A 22,203-nucleotide genomic window follows, 5' to 3' on the forward strand; every position below is an offset into this window, starting at 1 on the left:
GATGGTGCCCCTGCATCATGGGGTAGCCCGCTATCCTGGCAAAGCCACATGTGCACTTGTCCTGCTTTTCTTTGTTCAGAGAGAAGACAATGAAGTCACTTCTCCTAGAGTACAGACTCTGTGACCTCTCGGATGCAGTGATGGATGGCAAACTGGGAGATCTTAGCTATGTCTCGTGCTGCAGACTGGAAAGATCCGGTGGCGAAAAAATTGAGGGCCACGGTGACCTGGAGGACCACTGGCAGCACCGTGGTTGAACATAAGAACAAGGAACAGGAGTAGGCCATCTAGCCCCTCGAGCCTGCTCCGCCATTCAACAAGATCATGGCTGATCTGGCCGTGGACTCAGCTCCACTTACCCGTCCGCTTCCCGTAACCCTTAATTCCCTTATTGGTTAAAAATTTATCTATCTGTGATTTGAATACATTCAATGAGCTAGCCTCAACTGCTTCCTTGGGCAGAGATTGCCCTGCTCTGAGGCTGCAGGTCTGATTCTAGGAGGTGGCAGAGTTTTGTCACCACCTCCTTGATGAAGTGGAGCCTCTGAATACACTGCTACTGGCTTAAGTGCAGGTAGGAGAAATGCTCTCAGAAGACCCTAGTTGGGTAAGACCTCCTGCAGAGCCCTCCTGCCCCTCCTCATCCCTCTGTGAGCAGCTAGTCTTCTTGGCTGCCTCTGCTCCATCTCCCTGTCATGCTCCAGCATGTGGGGGACTCCAAGTCGAGCCCCCATGACTTGGATCAAGTAGTCTGAGCTGAACTCTTGAATTTAGAAGCAAGGCCTTCTCCACTTGCAGCCCCACTCCCTGTCCCCTCACCAACTTTAAATAGCTATACAAAGCTCCAAACAGTTGCACAAACTTATGCAGAGCCCGTAGAAATCAAAAAGCAAGTCACCTGCAAGTTCTTGATGATTCCTTTAAATAGCGCTAATGTGGGGTCCCTCGTGCAGCTGAGCACTCATTCTGCTGTGCGTGATTTGGAAAGGGCATTCAGTCGCGCGGATCTGACTCATTAGCATTCTTCTGGCAAATGCAGGCAATAGCCATGCTACTGACCTGCTCAAAATGGCGATTGCTGTGGTCCAAGTCGGAAGGGGGCGGGTGAGGTGGCCGCCATTTTTTTGCCTAAACTGGCCTTAACAGCTGGTGCTAAGGTGCCGAATTGCACGTCCATAGAATTTCCAATCTCAAAAAATCCCTTGGAACTCTACTAAGCACAATAGCATGCAGATCCTTATGTTTGGAGTGCCTGCAGCTAAGAGTCCCTTCAAATAGTGCTTCCACTCAGTCAATCCCTGAAGCCAATCCTGCAAAGTTTTACTCAGTGGGTTGACCGCTGAGCAGGGCCTCTGACCCACCAAGTTACAATCGCATTGGGGTCTTAATTACAGCATGAGACCCTAGTTTTCTTGTATTCATGAGTCACCCAGCTGCTTTCTGCAAATGCCTCAGTCTTCTAAACTAATTACAATGGGACCTGGGGAATAAGTAAATTCAATCGATTTTAATGGCCTCCCTGGCCTGTTGGGCAAGGTGAGTTAAAATCGACCTATTCCTTCTTCTTCCCAGATGTATGTTATAAATTAAAAACCACCAAGTTTTACCTTGATGTTAATAGGTCTGTTTATTATTAGAACTGTACAAATTTAGCGACATACAATAAATATTTTCAGTAACCTCAACACTCCTGTAACATTTCTTTATGATTTTAATAAAGATTGTTAACAAATGGGGTACAAGATTCAGATACAACTGGTTGACAGTTTTCAAACCAGCAATTATAAGCCATAGAGAAGCACAAATAGGCACATTAACACAGAACTTCCAATGTTTTAACACTATCAGACACATTTACATAGAAATTAGAACATTTGACGCAATCAGTCTTCGACGCACTGTATTAATGTAGAAGATAATTACAACTGTTATCCAAGAGTTACAGACAGACACAGTGACACACAGCTGGAAAGCCCATGCAGATCTCACCAAAAATAATTTATAACCAGAAATATTTAAAATGGCAGATTTACTAAAATAGTAGTTTGAAATAGTCTAAAAAATTTGTTATTCAACTAATTCGTTTTATTTTTCTCAAAAATATGGATTATGGGCAAACAAAACTGCCTCTGGAGACTCAAAAGATCATTTCCTGTGTACAAATAATGGAAGACAAACAGAACAACAACAGTGCAACATTTTACTGTTTACAGGGTCTTTAATTCGAAGGGGGCGAAATTCGGTTTCTTATGCCGCCCATTACCGTCGGAGCGGGGCGGCTAAGTACTTACCGTTGGAGGCGACTGGGTACCTGGTCTGTCGGGAAATTTAGTTGGGCAGTGGGGGCGGCGACAAGATGTACCACTGCGCGCTCGTCCGCCACCCACGTGGTAACGAAATTGAGCTGCCGCCGCTGGTAAATTAGCTGAGTACGGTGGCCTTACCGGCAGGCATCCGTACAGCCTGGGAAAGGTGGTGGGACATCGGGGATCCTGGGGCGGTAGCGTCCAGGGATCAAGGTAAGTGTTTATGCTTTTTTTTTTAGCAATTAGGTATTAATGGGATCAGTGAGGAAGTGTGGGTGTGGGTGAAAGTGTGGGAAACTTTTTTTTTCATTTTTTTAAAACTCGCATGCAGGCAGCCTATTGTCAGGAAATTCAGTAAGCCTCCTGAGCTGCTACTCCATTGGATGAGTGTGCAACGCCACTTTTAGTGCTGCTCTCTCATCTTTGGTCGGCAAAAACTGAATTTTGCAGTTTGAGGTGGCACCTACTGCCTGGCATTAAGATCAGCACTCAGCCGGTGACACCACCTCAAAAACGGGACCGAATTTCAACCCCAAAATATTTGAGAGGATGCATTTTCAGATTTGAAAAAAGTTTGTGTAAGTACATACACTACAACCAAGTATAGTATTTGAGGTGGTAAAGATACATAATGGCAGACAGCATTATTTGAAAGACAGATTCCATAAAATGTTTAAAAGGTATGAGTACAAAAGGCAATTTTACCATGATAATAAAATAACATAAATAATTTTCAACAGCTTTGTGGTCTGTAAGCAATATAGTTTTTTTATAGAAACCATCGCCTTTATACCATGTTTCACATACCAAAACATGGAATGTAAATGTTCTCGCTTATTTTCCAAAGTAGTACTTTATAATCTAGTTTATATGTCCCACCTGTGCATAAACTACACTAATTTTGCCAGGAATTTTATTGAATGACTTTAAAAATGCTGATGTGAAAGTGTGATTTATCTACTGGATTTTACCATGTTGGCCAAAAAAATTGGAATAGTGCCGATAACTGGTGTCATGAATATTGGAATAGTGCGAAATGGGTGAAGTGAACATGCGCCCAAAGACATTGCCTGAGGTCCGCTCAAAATTGGGTCTCAGATCTCATCTGCTGCAGATGCCAATTGAGCATCACAATGCAGCTCGCAGGTTGGGCCCTCAGGAAATTCAGCCAGCTCCAACGTCAAGCTGGCCTACAGGCAGATCCTGAGAAGGAGGGGGAGGCAAACCAGAAGGGTGGGGGGGTGGGGGGCGGATAGGGCGAACCCGATCTGGCAATGGCCCACAGTATTTTTGTGGACACAGGAGGAGTACTCCTAATACACCTGGTCCCAGACTATGAAACTATAAAAAGTTCACTTACTTTTTTGTGAGGACCTCCAATGGTCTCTTTAAGGACCACTAATTAGGTTGCTGAAGACCCAGATCAACTGGGTAGAGCATGCGAGGAGAGGCTCTGCTCAGTTGATAACAAATTTGGTATGGAGTCCTAAAACAGGTATTAGAAACATAATTTGCATATTCAAAGCACCAAACGCCTGCTTCAAGTGGTCACCACTTCACCTGTATCCAGTTTGCGCACTTCCAGGGGAGATCGGGTGCAAGAGATCATGCTACAAAATTTGTCTCCCCAATGCTCTTTTTTCACCCAAAAAACAAGTGCACTGAGTTCCACTATCTCCCCCATTGTCTCTACAAGCTGATCATTTCTACCAATAATACAGTATTATAATAATTTACTTCCTGGCCTGCAGGAGTAACTGCCAGGTTCTCAAAGCATTAGGTTAATTCTACCTAATCTTGGTTTTCAGTTTGAACATTCATTTATATTTTTTTGTTTTTTTTGTTTGTGTCATTGAGTTAGCAGCATTCTGTTAGATAACAGTAATTTTAGAAGTGTAAATGTATTAAGTATAATTAAAAATGGGGCAGTTTTATTATTAACTGACTAAGTACCTCTTATCTGTGTTTCTGAAGTTCAGCGATACTCTTTTTCAATATATGGATCAGAAATTTTTGGTTCACAGTGGATTAAACTGTTTCTGCCAATATCACAACTCAGCAAAAAGCACAGGAAATAGTATAAACATTTTCCTTTGCTTCTTCCAAATCCTGCACTAACGTATTCTTCTCTCACTGGAATCAAATGACCGCAAATATTCTGAATGCTTTAGCTCCAGGTGGATTTTTAAGGCTAAAAGAAAAGAGAAAAAAACATCAGTTAAATATTAAGTCATCTTTCAATAATTGATTCTAAAGATACAACATCTTATTTCTTGCAGTAAATAATCCAATTTTGTACTCCAAAAGTATCTGTCCATTTATCAAAAAGGTTCAAACTTAAAAAAAATCTTTGTGCAACTAATCTACCATGCAACAAATGCATCAACTTTTAAAAATATTGTAAGGAGGATATTTACATGTCTGATGTCATATTATGTGTCATATATCTCACACTACTGTATATAACTGTATCTTACCATGCTATACATGACTGTAACTAGATATGACCTGTAACCACAAGCATACTTTACCACCAGGGGTGCACTTGCAGGAGACACTGCATACCTGTTCCACACAGGTATACAAAGGCAAGTCTCAGGCAAGTGTGGGACTCGAGAGCTGTGAAATAAAGGTGCAGGTCCAGAGTGACCTTGACTTCAGCATGTGCCTCGTACAGGGTCAGGACTTTACAGTGGCGATGAGTTACGGGATCACAGAATCCACAGAATGGCTACCAACGGCTCAGATGAGAAATACAATGCTGGAGACAATTGGGAGGACTTTATAGAAAGGCTCCAGTAAAGCTTTGTAACCAAAGACTGGTTGGGCGACGATAAGGCAGACTAGAGAAGAGCCCATCTCTTGACCAGCTGTGGCTCGAAAACATACGCCTTAATGAAGGACCTGCTGGCACCCGAGAAACCAGCAAGCAAGTCGTTTGAGGAGTTGAGCACACTGGTTGAGAGACCACCTGAAGCCAGCGAGCAGCCTACACATGGCCAGACACAGGTTCTACAACTACAGACGCTGTATGGGCCAGAGCATACCCGACTTTGTGGCGGAACTTCGGAGGCTGGCTAGTTTATGTGAGTTCTCCGATGAACTAAGGAGAGAAGTACTGAGAGACTTTTTTATTGAAGGAATAGGCCACGCAGGCATATTCCGAAAGCTTATAGAGACCAAGAACTTGACCCTAGAGGCAGCAGCACTGGTCACACAGACATTCTTGGCAGGAGAAGAAGAAACGAGGTTGATCTATACTGCGGGTACGACAACTAACGAAACATCGGAATAAGGGGTGAAGCGAGCCGCTACCCCCACACACAGACAAAGGCAGGAGAGCAGGCCCTCAACAGCTGGCAGTGGCGCCAGAAGCTATCAAGGGCCACATGAACACCTCATCAACCCACAATGTGAGCAATCAACTACAGACTGAGAGAAGCTCAAGAGAGATCAGCCAGACGCAGCTCATCCTTCAGAAACAATGGAAGCGGTCTGTGCTGGAGATGTGGGGGAAGGCACTCAACAAGGGGGTGTCGATTTCAGCATGCTGTTTGCAGAAACTGCAACTATACAGGGCATCTGGCCCGCATGTGCAGAAAAACAGCAGCTCGGCTGGTATATGAATCGGAAGGGTCGGAAAGCGGACCAGAAGATGGTAGGGACAGTGCCCGGGATGCCGGGGTACAGCGGGTCAACACGATCAATGTCCACTGTTCTTACAACAAGACGCCTTCAATAATGATGAAGGTCCTACTCAACGGGATACCCGTCAACATGAAACTGGACATGGGAGTTAGTCAATCTCTCATGAGCGTCCAACAATTTGAACAGCTGTGGCCACACAAAAGCAACAGACCAAAACTCACAAGGGTCGACACCAAACTAAGGACTTATACCAAAGAAATCGTCCCAGTACTTGGCAGCGCCATGCTCTCAGTCACACACAAAGGGACGGTGAACCGACTTCCCCTGTGGATTGTCCCCGGAGATCTCCCACCACTGTTGGGGAGAAGCTGGCTGGCAAAACTAAATTGGAAATGGGATGATGTTCACGCCATGCCGTCAGAGGAAGGGACCTCCTGCTCAACAGTTCTAAGCCATTTTGAACATCTCTTTCAGCCAGGTGTGGGCACCTTCAAAGGGGCTAAAGTTAAAATCTACATCACACAGGATGCCAGACCGGTCCATCACAAGGCTAGAGCTGTGCCTTATATGACGAGGGAAAACATTGAACATGAACTGGACCGGCTTCTGCGGGAAGGCATTATCTCACCCATGGAATTTAGCGACTGGGCAAGTCCCAACGTCCCCATCATGAAGCCTGATGGAATCCGCCCAACAGAATCAAAAACCGAAGATATTCGTCTGGCACTCAGGCCCCGGAATGTCTCGGAACTGCGCGCCTTTCTCGGGCTACTCAATTACTTTGGGAACTTTATGCAGAACTTGAGCACGCTGCTGGAGCCTCTCCACGTGCTACTCAGAAAGGGGTGCGATTGGTTTTGGGGGACGCCCATGAACGCGCCTTCAATAAGGCACGCAACCTTCTGTGTTCCAACAGTGTTTTAGTCTTTTTTGACCCAGGTAAAAAGCTAGTTCTTACATGTGATGTGTCAGCGTACGGGGTCGGGTGCGTTTTACAGCATGTCAATGATGCGGGTAAATTACAACCCATTGCTTATGCCTCCAGGTCACTTTTGCGGGCGGAGCATGGGTACGGTATGGTTGAGAAGGAGGCGCTCGCATGCGTGTACGGCGTCAAAAAAATGCACCAATACCTTTTCGGGGCCAAATTCGCGTTGGAAACTGACCACAAACCGCTCACGTCCCTGCTATCCGAGTGCACGGCAATAAATGCCAAAGCCTCAGCGCGCATTCAGTGGTGGCACTCATGCTGGCATCTTACGACTACACAATAAGGCACAGACCAGGCACAGACAACTGTGCCGACGCGCTTAGCAGGCTACCCCTGGCGACCACAGAAGGGTCCGACGAACAGGACTGTGAGATGGTCATGGCAATCAATGCCTTTGAATCCACAGGTTCGCCCATGACGGCTCGCCAAATCAGAGCCTGGATGACCAGCGGCTCCACGTTATCCTTAGACAAAAGATGTGTTTTAACTGGTGACTGGGCAGAGGCCCGTGATGCCTGCCCCGAGGAGATCAAACCTTTCCATAGGCGCTTGCATGAACTCTCACTACAGGCAGACTGCCTGATGTGGGGCAGCCGAGTAGTTATGCCCTTGCGAGGCGTTTGTCGGGAGCTCCATCGCGAGCACCCGGGAATCGTCCTTATGAAGACCACAGCCAGATCCCGCGTCTGGTGGCCTGGCGTTGACGCGGACTTGGAGCTTTGCGTCCGGCGGTGCACCATTTGTGCCCAACTCAGTAATGCCCTCAGGGAGGCCCCCCTAAGCCTCTGGCCCTGGCCCACCAAACCGTGGTCGCGGGTGCATGTAGACTATGCGGGCCCATTCATGGGCAAAATGTTCCTCGTAGTCGTCGATGCATTCTCAAAGTGGATCAAGTGCACCATTATAAACTCGAGCACCATCTCCACCACTGTGGAGAGCCTTAGAACCATGTTTGTAACGCACGGCATTCCTGACATATTGGTCAGTGATAACGGCTTCACCAGCGTAGAATTCCAAGATTTTATAGTTGACCACGGCATAAATCACGTTAAGACTGTAACGTTCAAGCCGGCCTCCAATGGCCAGGCGGAGCGAGCAGTGCAAATCGTTAAACAAGGCATGCTAATAATCCAAGGTCCCACGCTGCAGAGCCGCCTGTCGCGACTGCTGCTGGCATACAGATCTCGTCTGCATTCGTTGACTGAGGTTCCCCCCGCGCAACTATTGATGAAATGGACCTTAAAAACTAGGCTCTCGTTAATCCTCCCAGACATGAAATTGTTGAGGCAAAGCGTCGGAAGCTAAATGAGTACCATGACCGAAATTCGAGGGGGAGGTGGAATGAGATAAGGGACAAAGTGTTTGTGCTAAACTATGGCAGGGATCCCAAATGGCTTGCAGGGACTGTAACAGGCAAGGAAGGAAACAGACTACTAGTTGTATAAATGGACAATGGCCAAACCTGCCGGAGGCATGTAGATGAAGTAAAAAGTAGATTCACCAACAACACTGCAGAACCAGAGGCAGACTACAATGTGGAATTCACCACACCTGGTGGACAGAGGGAACAACCTGAGGAATGGGCAGTCTCAACAGACAGCCCAGGCGAGATACTAGCAATCATACAGAACGAAACAGACAGCCCAGGCGAGATACCAGCAATCACACTGAACGAAAAACAGGCACCAAGGCAAACAACTGAACCACAACTATGACGCTCCACGCGAGAGCGTAGACCACCTGAGAGACTGAACCTATAAAGACAATAAGACCTTGGGGGAGGGTGATGTCATGAATCTCACACTATTGTATATAACTGTATCTTACCATGCTATACATGACTGTAACTAGATATGACCTGTAACCACAAGCATACTTTATCATCAGGGGTGCACTTGCAGGAGACACTGCATACCTGTTCCACACAGGTATATACAGGCAAGTCTCAGGCAAGTGTGGGACTCGAGAGCTGTGAAATAAAGATACAGGTCCAGAGTGACCTTGACTTCAGCATGTGCCTCGTGTCAGTCTGTATTGCAGGGTCAGGACTTTACATTATGTCTATAGCACTAATATGAATTTTGAACAAGGTGTAGCTAGGCCATTGTCAGACACTAGGGGGTAGAAATTTACCTCTGCCTGAAACGGGGCACACCTTCTGTTTTTTGAAGCCATGTGGCAGAGCTGCCATCGATATTCGGCACTTGGAAGTTTTGTTTGGCTGGGGCGGATGTTGTGGCGGCTGAGGGGTGGAAGGGCTCTTGCACCGGGTCGGCCGCCCTGATCACTCATCAGTGCCGTGCTAACACGTCTGCGCGACACGGACATGCAGCGACACAACGCCTCTCCCCTTCAGTTAAAGGGGAGAGCTGCTGCGAGCTCTGTATATTTTTAACTTAGGTCCACTGGGCCACCAGGAATGGTTTTGACCGGGCCAGCGGCCTGGCACCCAAGAGAGGGGGTGCCAGGCTGTCTGTTGGCCGCCCAGCTGAACCTGGGGGCATAATTGTCGGGCCGACCTGGCATTGGCTGACAAAATAAAAATAACATGGCATCGCTAGTAGCGCCATCTCCCCTTTAAATGCAGCCGCTACGCCGACCAACAAGGAGTGCACCGACACAAAAAGCTGCCGGGGGCACCGGCCGGCAGCAGCACCGCTCCCGCGGGGCAATTCCGCAAAAGGGATATTTTCCACGGGGCAATTTCGGCAGGGGTTGCTGTTAGTCGGTAAGGGGTCGGCGCGTGTACGCCGCTGCGGGAAAACAGGCGGAGTGGTCCCCTATACTGCTCTGCCCCCAATGAAGGGCAATTTACAAAATGGCAATTTACAAAAGGGCAATTTACAAAATGGCGGCCAGTCTGCTGTGAGTCGGCAGCCATTCCGCGCCGCACCGTGACTGCCGCATTCAGGCAACCACAGGCCTTGAAGGGCAATTTCGGCCCCGAGTTCTTAATGCCAGATAATAATAACAGCTTAGCTTCTTGTGCTATGAAGGCTTGGGCAGAGCTTCAATACAAACTTTGTGGACTGTAGTTTGTACTTAAAGCATATATTTCTCAAGGAGGGAGTAATTTCAAAATGAACTACCTCTGCCAGCTATACTAAAACAAAAAAATTTAAAGACTTTTACCTGGAAATGGGCAATTGTATTTCCAGCAGCATTTCCTCACTCTCCCCTCTCTCCCCTTCCCCACCAAAAAACCTCCTGCTCAGTATCCAAAACTGCCTGGATGGTGATCTACAGGATTGACTGTGGTGAAGACCTTATTACTGGTGTCATTTGCATTAATATTAGCAATGTAGTTATTTAATATAAGAACATTCATGTAGATACAGTTAAGTTTGATTGTTTTTAAACTTGTTTTCTTTATTGCTGAGTAGTATTTCTCCCTCTCTTAGTGCATTATTTACAGTGGACATACTTTTAGAATGTTCATAGAAATCATTTTTTAAGATCCTTGTACATAGATATGTGGTGTACATTTATGTGCAATAGGTTTTGGAATCCTTATCAGAATTTAATTCCTGTGGATTAAAAAAAGTAGTAACATTCAGGATGATTCCAAAGTTGATATTAAGAAACTCAATAATTAATAAATCCCAAAATTCATCCCACAGTATTTGCTCTTCGTCTATGAAGTAAAGACACAACAGTTATAAAAAGCAATATTTGTTGTGATGCTGTATTAGTAAGCAGCTTTTAGGGGGATATGTTTTATCAGCTTAGAGGAGCCAGGCAGTTCTGCATACCATACCCTCCACTGAATTCATTAATTACTTTGCATAGCATTGGGATGGGACAGACTGTTTCAGCCTGTTTATATTTTTCTCTCCAGCCAATAAGTTCAATAAGCTCTGCTGTTTGAAAATTAACTTTGGCATCTGACTAAGTCTGCTGCTTTAGATTACTGTTCCAACCTTTCGGAGAATATTCCATTCTGGTATGAGCCAACATAATGTTTCTTCTTGTCAATTGGCATTATGTCAATGTAACCTCCATCATGATTATGGATGACCCCGGCATGTACTGCTGCTCTGCAAATACTGGATCTCTGGAGGGAAATTAAATGTTAAAAATAATTAATATAGGAAATAAATTTGTCTCTGTGCGGTTTCATCCCTCAATCACAAGCATCAAGAAACACAAAGCACTGAGGATTTGAAATTATGTTAGACAGCCAAAACAAATCAACATATTTGAAAGTGGAACTGCTGCTTGCTTTTGGTATCTTAACTTTATTGTGCAAAATAAGTAAAAGTATAAGAATATGTGCAGTGAGTCTTCATACCAAAACAGTGAGGACGTAAAGAGAATGAAGAGCTTAGGACAGTATATTTTCAGCTTGGAAGGTAAATGAGGAACGTCCGGAGGAGCACTGGCCACACTAATATCAATAAAGTAGATACAGGAACAAGTACGGTTACAACATGGAATATAAATAATTTATTAGGTGATAGTGATTAACTCATCTTATGCAGGAGTGAGAGGTGTTAAAAAAAGACTACAGATACAGTAGCAACATTCAAGCCTTAAGAGATTTGGGCTATAGATAGAGGGTAAAATAAGTTTCTATTATGACAGAAGAAAATAAACTTTTTGGAAGCAGCTTTAGCAATTAATATACAATGAAATACATCTATACAAATAATAAATCTTTGGTCTTAATGAACTCTATTTAAATAATCTGTCATGAAAAGCCATAGACGCTAATAACCTATAAACAGCCCAAAGGAGTAACACTAATATTGCTTTACCTACTCGTCACATTTTATTAACGACCATAACAAAGTATGCAATAGGCCTGAATTTGTGGCCTCTACAGGTGCGTACGAGAATCCTCTTGACAGATTGCACGTATCCGGAAGTAAAGGGCCTCAGCGGGTGGAGAGTTGGGCTATTTGATCAACTTCTGCCCAGCAAATGCCCTTGAAATTCTTACGACTGATAAAAGCAGGTGTAAGGTCAGCTTTTATCAGTGTAAGACTTTTAAAGGACAGAAAAAAATTGTTTTTTCAATAGTTTAAACATTTAAAATCATATTAAATAAGGTAAGTTTATTTTTGACCCTTTAAAATATGCATGTTAATTTTTCCAAAAATTAAATTTTTGTTTTAAATAATTAATTACATTCCATTTTGATAAATTTTAAATATGTGATGTTTAAAAAATATATATTTTAAGTGTTTGTGCATTTTGGGGGGTATTCCCACTCATACTTATGGGGATTCTGGATTCATCATAAGTATGAATGGGATTACCCCTACTTGAATTGGTTGGGCTAGCCCACATGATCCCAGAGACACGTACTAAGTGCTTAAGTCCCTGGGATATGTGGGCCTCTACTCAGGCTTTTGTGTAGAGGCCCAGGACCAGATGTATCCGCAACTCCTGTACCACCAGATAGATTAGTAGAAATGTTTCAGGTCAGAGGCATCTGCCCGCGGAAAGCCTCCGATCGCAATTTCTGGGCCAATATCTTTGGTATTGTTTTAAAAAGATGGTATCAAGGTGCTGGGGAATAAAACTATTCCCATTTTAGATACCCTGTTTTAATATCAACTCTCAGGTTAGGTATAGTACAGCCGCATGTAGAGTAAGGCTAGTTTTACTTTGAACTAACAATGTGCCTCAGCACCAACCACAGAAGAGGATCCCTACTGCAACAATCTGACACGTTTCCGTTTTATCACAGCAGCCATTCTGTGGCGTTTCTAAGTGAGATTCCCAATTGGTGTTGAATTAGGGGTGGTTTTGTGCTGTAAGCAAGGACACTGGGAACTGGATTGAGACAGATCAAACTCATTTCACAAAAGATCCTTACAGCCAGCAGACAAAAGAGACTTTCATCTCATCAGTTGGAGCTGGATTTGTACAGAGGTACTAGAAGTGAAAGGCCAGTGTCCAATCAGCATTGATTTTGGTCAAAAAAGTTTAATCGTAATGTTCGATGACTATCAATAAAAAGGACTAAAAAGAACTCTTTTTTTGAAAAAAAGTCAAATGGACCCCAATAGTTTCTTGTAGTCCTGTAAATTCATATGGTTCTAAGATCATTCTTTATCAAACAACAGTATAATAACATTTTAAGCACAACTTTCAACTTACAATATTAACATATAACTTGTAAGACAGAATCGTAAGTCATTTCATTCTGCTACAAATAACGTAACGTTCTGAAGTTTACTAAAAGAAAAGTATAGGGGCTGTTCTTTCAATATGAAATATTGAAACCTTAACAAGTTAGTGCGAAAAGTTATTTTAAAAAATCAGACTCATTAATAGATTTTTTGTAGATTAATTTCCCTTTTCATAGAGACTTGTCATTTCAAGTCTCTCCTCTCAACAAGATTCTTTCTGCTCAGTTGTTGTCAGATATATGATCAACAGCTGAGTGTTCCTTTGACTCCAGTGCAGCTCACCACCATTTACTCGATTAGATGCTGACTGGGAGTGCTCTGGTAACATTGGGCTCAAAATTGGCCCCTGCAGATTTTTGGCGCACTCACTGGAGTTGCGCCGCTTTTGTACGATGAAAAGCGTGCCGAAAAAATGTCTTCCGATTCTGGCCGTTGTGTTGCTTTTCCTGGGGCTTGGCGCAGTGTGGCCAGTGGATTGGGGGCGGAGCTCTTGTCCCGGTACTGAAAACAATGCCGAGACATCTGTACATGCATGTTAGAGTGTGCGCACATGCGCAGTAGCTCCTCGCCCCCAGTGCATCCTGCAGCTTGTGTTGGAGGGACCCAATGCTCGCTGCCCCTATCCCTGGCCGAGTGGTCTCCCGCACCAGCCGGGCCGCTGTGGAATGCATTGTAAATGTGAACAATTGTAAGTAAGTACTGTTCAGAGGGCATTTTCATTTATTTAAACTTTTGCACATCAATAATACAATACCAGGAATCAGTGAGTGTAGATGAAGTGTTTTAAGATGAAGGTAAGACTTACTTGTATTTTTTATTTGTTATTGAATGTTTATTACATTTTGTGCTTTGTTTAGTGCTTTGTAAGTCTTGGTGCTTTAGAAACATAGAAACATAGAAAATAGGTGCAGGAGTAGGCCATTCGGCCCTTCGAGCCTGCACCGCCATTCAATGAGTTCATGACTGAACATGCAACTTTAGTACTCCATTCCTGCTTTCTCGCCATACACCTTGATCCTCCTAGTAGTAAGGACTACATCTAACTCCTTTTTGAATATATTTAGTGAATTGGCCTCAACAACTTTCTGTGGTAGAGAATTCCACAGGTTCACCACTCTCTGGATGAAGAAGTTTCTCCTCATCTCGGTCCTAAATGGCTTACCCCTTATCCTTAGACTGTGACCCCTGGTTCTGGACTTCCCCAACATTGGGAACATTCTTCCTGCATCTAACCTGTCTAAACCCGTCAGAATTTTAAACGTTTCTATGAGATCCCCTCTCATTCTTCTGAACTCCAGTGAATACAAGCCCAGTTGATCCAGTCTTTCTTGATATGTCTGTCCTGCCATCCCGGGAATCAGATTGAGAACTGGTTGGCAGACAGGAAGCAAAGAGTAGGAGTAAATGGGTACTTTTCAGAATGGCAGGCAGTGACTAGTGGGGCACCGCAAGGTTCATAGAACCATAGAAAATAGGTGCAGGAGTAGGTCATTCGGCCCTTCGAGCCTGCACCACCATTCAATATGATCATGGCTGATCATGCAACTTCAGTACTGTGCTGGGGCAGGTACAGCACGGGTTAGATGCAGAGTCAACCTCCCTCTACACTATCCCATCAAACACAACCAGGGCAGGTACAGCATGGGTTAGATACAGAGTGAAGCTCCCTCAACACTGTCCCATCAAATACTCCCAGGGCAGGTACTTCATGTGTTAGATGCAGAATAAATCTCCCTCTACGTCCCATCAAACATTCCCAGGGCAGGGACAGCACGGGGTTAGATACAGAGTAAAGCTTCCTCGACACTGTCCCATCAAATCACTCCCAGGACAGGTACAGCACGGGTTAAATACAGATTAAAGCTCCCACTACGCAGTACCATCACACACTCCCAGAGCAAGTACAGCACGGTGTTAGATACAGAGTAAAGCCCCCTCTACACTGTCCCATCAGACACTCCTAGGGCAGGTGCAGCATGGGTTAGATACAGAGTAAAGCTCCCTCTACAGTATCCCAACAAAAACTTTAGGTGCACGTCATCTCATAGAAACATAGAAAATAGGTGCAGGAGTAGGCCATTCGGCCCTTCGAGCCCGCACCACCATTGAATAAGATCATGGCTGATTATTCACCTCAGTACCCCTTTCTTGCTTTCTCTCCATATCCCTTGATCCCTTTAGCCATAAGGGCCATATCTAACTCCCTCTTGAATATATCTAACGAACTTGATGGGATTGAAGGCTGATAAATCCCGGGGTCCTGATAGTCTGCATCCCAGAGTACTTAAGGAAGTGGCCCTCAAAATAGTGGATGCATTGGTGATCATTTTCCAACAGTCTATCGACTCTGGATCAGTTCCTATGGACTGGAGGGTAGCTAATATAACACCACTTTTTAAGAAAGGAGGGAGAGAGAAAACGGGTAATTGTAGACCGGTTAGCCTGACATCAGTAGTGGGGAAAATGTTGGAATCAATTATTAAAGATGAAATAGCAGTGCATTTGGAACGCAGTGACAGGATCGGTCCAAGTCAGCATGGATTTATGAAAGGGAAATCATGCTTGACAAAACTTCTAGAATTTTTTGAGGATGTAACTGGTAGAGTGGACAAGGGAGAACCAGTGGATGTAGTGTATTTGGACTTTCAAAAGGCTTTTGACAAGGTCCCACACAAGAGATTTCTGTGCAAATTTAAAGCACATGGTATTGGGGGTAATGTACTGATGTGGATAGAGAACTGGTTGGTAGACAGGAAACAGAGAGTTGGGATAAACGGGTCCTTTTCAGAATGGCAGGCAGTGATTAGTGGGGTGCCGCAGGGCTCAGTGCTGGTACCCCAGCTATTTACAATATACATTAATGATTTAGATGAAGGAATTGAGTGTAATATTTCCGAGTTTGCAGATGACACTAAGCTGGGTGGCGGTGTGAGCTGTGAGGAGGACGCGAAGAGGCTGCAGGGTGATTGGACAGGTTAGGTGAGTGTGCAAATGCATGGCAGATGCAGTAAAATGTGGATAAATGTGAGGTTATCCACTTTGGTGGCAAAAACACGGAGGCAGAATATTATCTGAATGGCTGCAGATTAGGAAAATCGGAGGTGCAACGAGACCTGGGTGTCATGGTACATCAGTCATTGAAAGTTGGCATGCAGATACAGCAGACGGTGAAGAAGGCAAATGGTATGTTGGACTTCATAGCTAGGGGATTTGAGTATAGGAGTAGGGAGGTCTTACTGCAGTTGTACAGGGCCTTAGTGAGGCCTCACCTGGAATGTTGTGTTCAGTTTTGGTCTTCTCATCTGAGGAAGGACGTTCTTGCTATTGAGGGAATGCAGTGAAGGTTCACCACACTGATTCCCGAGATGGCAGGACTGACATATGAGGAGAGACTGGATCGACTGGGCCTGTATTCACTGGAGTTTAGAAGGATGAGAGGGGATTTCATAGAAACATATAAAATTCTGACGGGGCTAGACAGGTTAGATGAAGGAAGAATGTTCCCAATGTTGGGGAAGTCCAGAACCAGGGGACATAGTCTAAGGATAAGGGGTAAGCCATTTAGGACCGAGATGAGGAGAAACTTTTTCACTCAGAGAGTTGTTAACCCTGTGGAATTCCCAACCGCAGAGAGTGGTTGATGCCAGTTAGATATTCAAGAGAGAGTTAGATATGGCCCTTATGGTTAAAGGGATCAAGGGGTTATGGAGAGAAAGCAGGAAAGGGGTACTGAGGTGAATGATCAGCCATGATCTTATTGAATGGTGGTGCAGACTCGAAGGGCCGCATGGCCTACACCTGCACCTATTTTCTATGTTTCTATGAAATGGCATCAACAACTCTCTGCGGTAGAGAATTCCACAGGTTCACAACTCTCTGAGTGAAGAGGTTTCTCCTCATCTCAGTCCTAAATGGCTTACCCCTTAACCTTAGACTGTGACCCCTGGTTCTGGACTTCCCCAACATCGGGAACATTCTTCCTGCAAATAACCTATCCAGTCCTGTCAGAATTTTATATGTTTCTATGAGATCCCCTCTCATTCTTCTAAACTCCAGTGAATACAGGCCCAGTCGATCCAGTCTCTCCTCATATGTCAGTCCTGTTATCCCGGGAATCAGTCTGGTGAGCCTTCGCTGCACTCCCTCAATAGCAAGAACGTCCTTCCTCAGATTAGGAGACCAAAACTGAATACAATATTCCTGGTGAGGCCTCACCAAGGCCCTGTACAAATGCAGTCGGACCTCCCTGCTCCTATACTCAAATCCCCTAGCTATGAAGGCCAACATGCCATTTGCCTTCTTCACCATCTGCTGTACCTGCATGCCAACTTTCAATGATTGATGTACCATGACACCCAGGTCTCGTTGCACCTCCCCTTTTCCTAATCTGCCGCCATTCAGATAATATTCTGCAATCACGTTTTTGCCACCAAAGTGGATAACCTCACATTTATCCACATTATACTGCATCTGCCATGCATTTGCCCACTCACCAAACCTGTCCAAGTCACCCTGCAGCCTCTTAGCATCCTCCTCACAGTTCACACTGCTACCTAGCTTAATGTTATCTGCAAACTTGGCGATATTGCACTCGATTCCTTCGTCTAAATCATTGATCTATATTGTAAATAGCTGGGGTCCACTTACTTCTATTTTTTATTTGTTATTGAATGCTTATTTTTGTGCTTTGTTTAGAGTTTTGATATGAAGGTGGGACTTAAGTTTTATTTTTTATTTCTTCATGAATGTTTTTATGTCTTCTTGAATGCTTACAACTTATTGTGCTTTGTTTAGTATTTTGCAAGGTCCTCTCCGCTTCCCTTCCCGCCCCTATCTCTGGCCGAATGGTCTCCGATGTACCTACCTGAGCTGATTTCTTAACTCTCCGCAAGGATTTTCACAAGCGGTCACAAGTGGCCACATACACTCGCCTAAGTTAGTTTAGAGTAACTTTTAGCTGTCCAAAGTGGCCTAAATGGCCAAAACGGGCGTAGGTGGCTGGTAACGCCCCCTTTTGAAATAAAAACTAAACTAAAAAAATCCTAAACTCCTGGCCAATTTTGAGCCCATTAATACAGGTCAAGTGTACAGCAGTAGCTGGTTGGTACTGAATTATCCTGTCTCAAACATTTCCTAATTTACCTTTCTGAGCAGTGCCATTTCATATGAAACCACTCACTTTCATTCCTGTAGTTGGAGGTCCATGAGAGGCCTAGAAATTAAACAAGGCTCGAAAATGGGTGCAGGGATTGCGATGCGTGATTAACCCATCAATGCAGGCAGCACGCAAACTTCGTGCTGACTGCTAATTTAAATAATGGTAGCATGCAGCCCAGCATTGATCCTGTTATTGAGTGCCTGCCGCCTCAACATGGGGCCAGGTTTGTGCGAGGCCAGCACCACTTAAAGCAAGCCTGCACTACTTAAAGCCAGCCTGCATCTCTGAAATGGAAGGTGCATTCTGGCTGGAGCAGGTTCTGCAAGTGGCTGGGGAAAAACATTGAATTATGGTGCAACAGAGCAGAGAGCATGCTCCAAGGCTCTCAGATGCCGTACTGGAGGCCTTGGTGCAGGAGGTAGATCAGAGAAGAGAGGTTTTCTATCCACAAGGGGCCAGGAGGCCCTCCAGGCAAAATGTGAGAAGGCAATGGGAGCTAATAGCCGTCACGGTCAATGCCAGAAGTGTAGCCCCCGAGGATCAGGATGCAGTGCTGCAAGAAGTTTAATGACCTCACATGAGTGGTCAAGATTAGTGAATTCATCTTCAAATGCCATATCCTTACAACTGAACCACTCGGCTCAAGACACTGCTCAATTCACCAGCCCCCTTCACTCACCTACCAACAATCTTTATCAATCACGACTCATACCTCACATTCATAGTTTCACCTCACCCTCATACACTTACCACTGCTACAAGCCTCAAACCCACATCACACAGCTTACACACATTGCCAGCTATTCAACCATGAAAGGCACATCACCCAAACATATTGCACCACACTCACTGACACATTTCCCTCTCTCTTGCAGGACAAGGTGGCTCATAACTGGAAACAGCAAGGGCTACGTGCAGTGAGACAGGCGCGCCTGCATGACCTAACCCCCATGGAGGAGATGGTGCTGGAGATTATTGGAGCGGCCATCACTGAGCCTGTGGTCAGCAGCAGGATTGAAACAATTGAAGATGAGAATATCCTCATACCTAGTCCTCCCTCTCATATCCCACTACCCCCTCATCCCACAATCTCTTCTAAGTTACAAGCTACAGATGTTGTAAGCATACATCTCTTGCTTTCCTCCACTCCCCTCACTGCAACACTATCCTTTTGCCTTTCTCCTTTCAGATAGCCAAGAATTGAAACCTGGCCAAGCAGTGGTGGAGGAGCAAGACTAAAAGAGGAAGAAGGAAGTGATGCTGAAGACACAGCACCGTCATTCGATTTCACATTCGCAGCCATTTTAGGTGTGGGATCTGCACATGGTGAGACACCAGGTATGACTGGCCTCCAGCCAGAGCAAGAGGCAAGTGTGGTGCAGGTGCTATCTCCCCGACACCAAGGTTGCACATGATTCCTGCTGCATAGCATTCAGATGAGAACTTTGATGGGGCGCACTACAGAAGAAGCCTGTTGGGTATGCACAATGAAATGCTTGGTGCATTGGCAGGCCTGCCAGAAGATCTGAGTGCAATGTCAAGGAGTATGGAGGAGTCACCAACCGTGCACAGGGCTTGCACAGAGCTTGGAGCCTATCCTTTCCAGCATGAAAGTGATAGCCAATTCCATCAGCGCACTTGTGGACCCATCTATGATACAGTGTCTGATGGCTGATGTCTCAGCTTCTATTGTAGCACAAGCAGAAGCCACCGTGGATGATGCAGTGGAAGCTCAGACTTCAAATTATCATGCAAGCTCACCTTCCTGCCACACAAGCTGTTACCAGTGTTGAACGGGGCTTGAAGGGTGTCACAACAGTCCAGCAATCTGTCTTCCAACAGATTATTAGGATTGTTGAAGTGCTGCCCCGAGGGAATGGCAGTGGCTCTGTGGAGCATGAATTTGCTGTCCTCTCTCAGGGTAACAGCATTCTTATTCCCACCACTGCCACTCTACCAGTGCTCTTACTGTTGCCTGTCAGCCAGCCAACCCAGACTGCTGACACCCATGTCGAGGTAGTGCAGTCTGGAGCCGGGCCTACAAGGCCCAGAGTTGCCAAGGCTATCTGCAGTCTCCCTCACAGAGGCTGGAATTTATAGGTGGCTCCACTGTCAAAATCAAAAAGATTGACAGCGGGTCGGTAACATAAGAACATAAGAATTAGGAACAGGAGTAAGCCATCTAGCCCCTCGAGCCTGCTCCGCCATTCAACAAGATCATGGCTGATCTGGCCGTGGACTCAGCTCCATTTACCTGCCCGCTCCCCGTAACCATTAATTCCCTTATTGGTTAAAAATCTATCTATCTGTGACTTGAATACATTCAATGAATTAGCCTCAACTGCTTCCTTGGGCAGAGAATTCCACAGATTCACAACCCTCTGGGAGAAGAAATTCCTTCTCAACTCGGTTTTAAATTGGCTCCCCCGTATTTTGAGGCTGTGCCCCCTAGTTCTAGTCTCCCCTACCAGTGGAAACAACCTCTCTGCCTCTATCTTGTCTATCCCTTTCATGATTTTAAATGTTTCTATAAGATCACCCCTCATCCTTCTGAACTCCTACGAGTAAAGACTCAGTCTACTCAATCTATCGTCATAAGGTAACCCCCTCATCTCCGGAATCAGTCTAGTGAATCGTCTCTGTACCCACTCCAAAGCCAGTATATCCTTCCTTAAGTAAGGTGACCAAAACTGCACGCAGTACTCCAGGTGCGGCCTCACCAATACCCTGTACAGTTGCAGCAGGACCTCCCTGCTTTTCTACTCCATCCCTCTCGTAATGAAGGCCAACATTCCATTTGCCTTCCTGATTACCTGCTGCACCTACAAACTAACTTTTTGGGATTCATGCACAAGGACCCTCAGGTCCCTCTGCACCTCAGCATGTTGTAATTTCTCCCCATTCAAATAATATTCCCTTTTACTGTTTTTTTTCCCCAAGGTGGATGACCTCACTTTCCAACATTGTATTCCATCTGCCAAATCCTAGCCCATTCGCTTAACCTATCCAAATCTCTTTGCAGCCTCTCTGTGTCCTCTACACAACCCGCTTTCCCACTAATCTTAGAGTCATCTGCAAATTTTGTTGCAGTACACTCTGTCCCCTCTTCCAGGTCATCTATGTATATTGTAAACAGTTGTGGTCCCAGCACCGATCCCTGTGGCACACCACTAACCACCGATTTCCAACCCGAAAAGGACCCATTTATCCCGACTCTCTGCTTTCTGTTCGCCAGCCAATTTTCTATCCATGCTAATACATTTCCTCTGACTCCGCGTACCTCTATCTTCTGCAGTAACCTTTTGTGTGGGACCTTATCGAATGCCTTTTGGAAATCTAAATACACCACATCCATCAGTACACCTCTATCCACCATGCTCGTTATATCCTCAAAGAATTCCAGTAAATTAGTTACCAGCTGTAAACCTGCCGCCTTGTCAGTTTCCTAAATGTCGGGTCTGTCATTCCTGAACATAACCTACACCAAGCGGCGGGTCAGCCAAGTTAGATGGTTAAAAGCTTGTTAGAAGGTAGTTAAGCAAGATTTTACCAGGTACCTACCATTTTACCACGTTTTAACGAGTTTTCCGGAGTGCGGTTATCACGTCAGGTAAGTAGGTCGGGTGTTGTGTCAGCATCGAATGATTCATTAACCCGACAGCTACAAATGGTCTATGAAAGCTCCCATTTCATAGCTCTTCATTTTCCAAGGTTAGAAGCAGTTGCCTACTGCATTTAGATGACAGATTGACCTTTATGCAGCTAGCTAATGTTTGGAGAAAACTCTCTATCCAGTGTTACCTCATTGGAACAACCTCTCTTACCATTGACAGATTGCTTCTGACATCGCAAGTTCACCTGCCATCTATTCCATCAGCATCGGTGCCCTTAAAAAAAAATCTCACCTTGGTCCTCGGATTCCCAACACGATCAGCCCCAACACTAGTATCACCAGGCACA

At 45.1% G+C, this 22,203-nt stretch overlaps 1 protein-coding gene across 1 annotated transcript in view; it reads right to left on the reverse strand.

Moving 5' to 3' along the window:
• Window positions 1-4,445: 4,445 nt before the first annotated feature.
• LOC139259667 (cysteine-rich secretory protein LCCL domain-containing 1-like) overlaps window positions 4,446-22,203 on the reverse strand; it is a 117,422-nt gene continuing 99,664 nt past the window's right edge. Inside the window, exons 13-14 of the mRNA XM_070875225.1 lie at window positions 10,866-10,999; window positions 4,446-4,497 (exon numbers count right to left, since the gene is read on the reverse strand). Of these exons, the coding sequence (XP_070731326.1) occupies window positions 4,446-4,497; window positions 10,866-10,999 (186 nt within the window). The remainder of the gene's footprint in view (window positions 4,498-10,865; window positions 11,000-22,203) is intronic.

This window comes from Pristiophorus japonicus, chromosome 1, assembly GCF_044704955.1.
Source record: "Pristiophorus japonicus isolate sPriJap1 chromosome 1, sPriJap1.hap1, whole genome shotgun sequence".
In the NCBI taxonomy this organism is placed as follows: Eukaryota; Metazoa; Chordata; class Chondrichthyes; family Pristiophoridae; genus Pristiophorus; species Pristiophorus japonicus.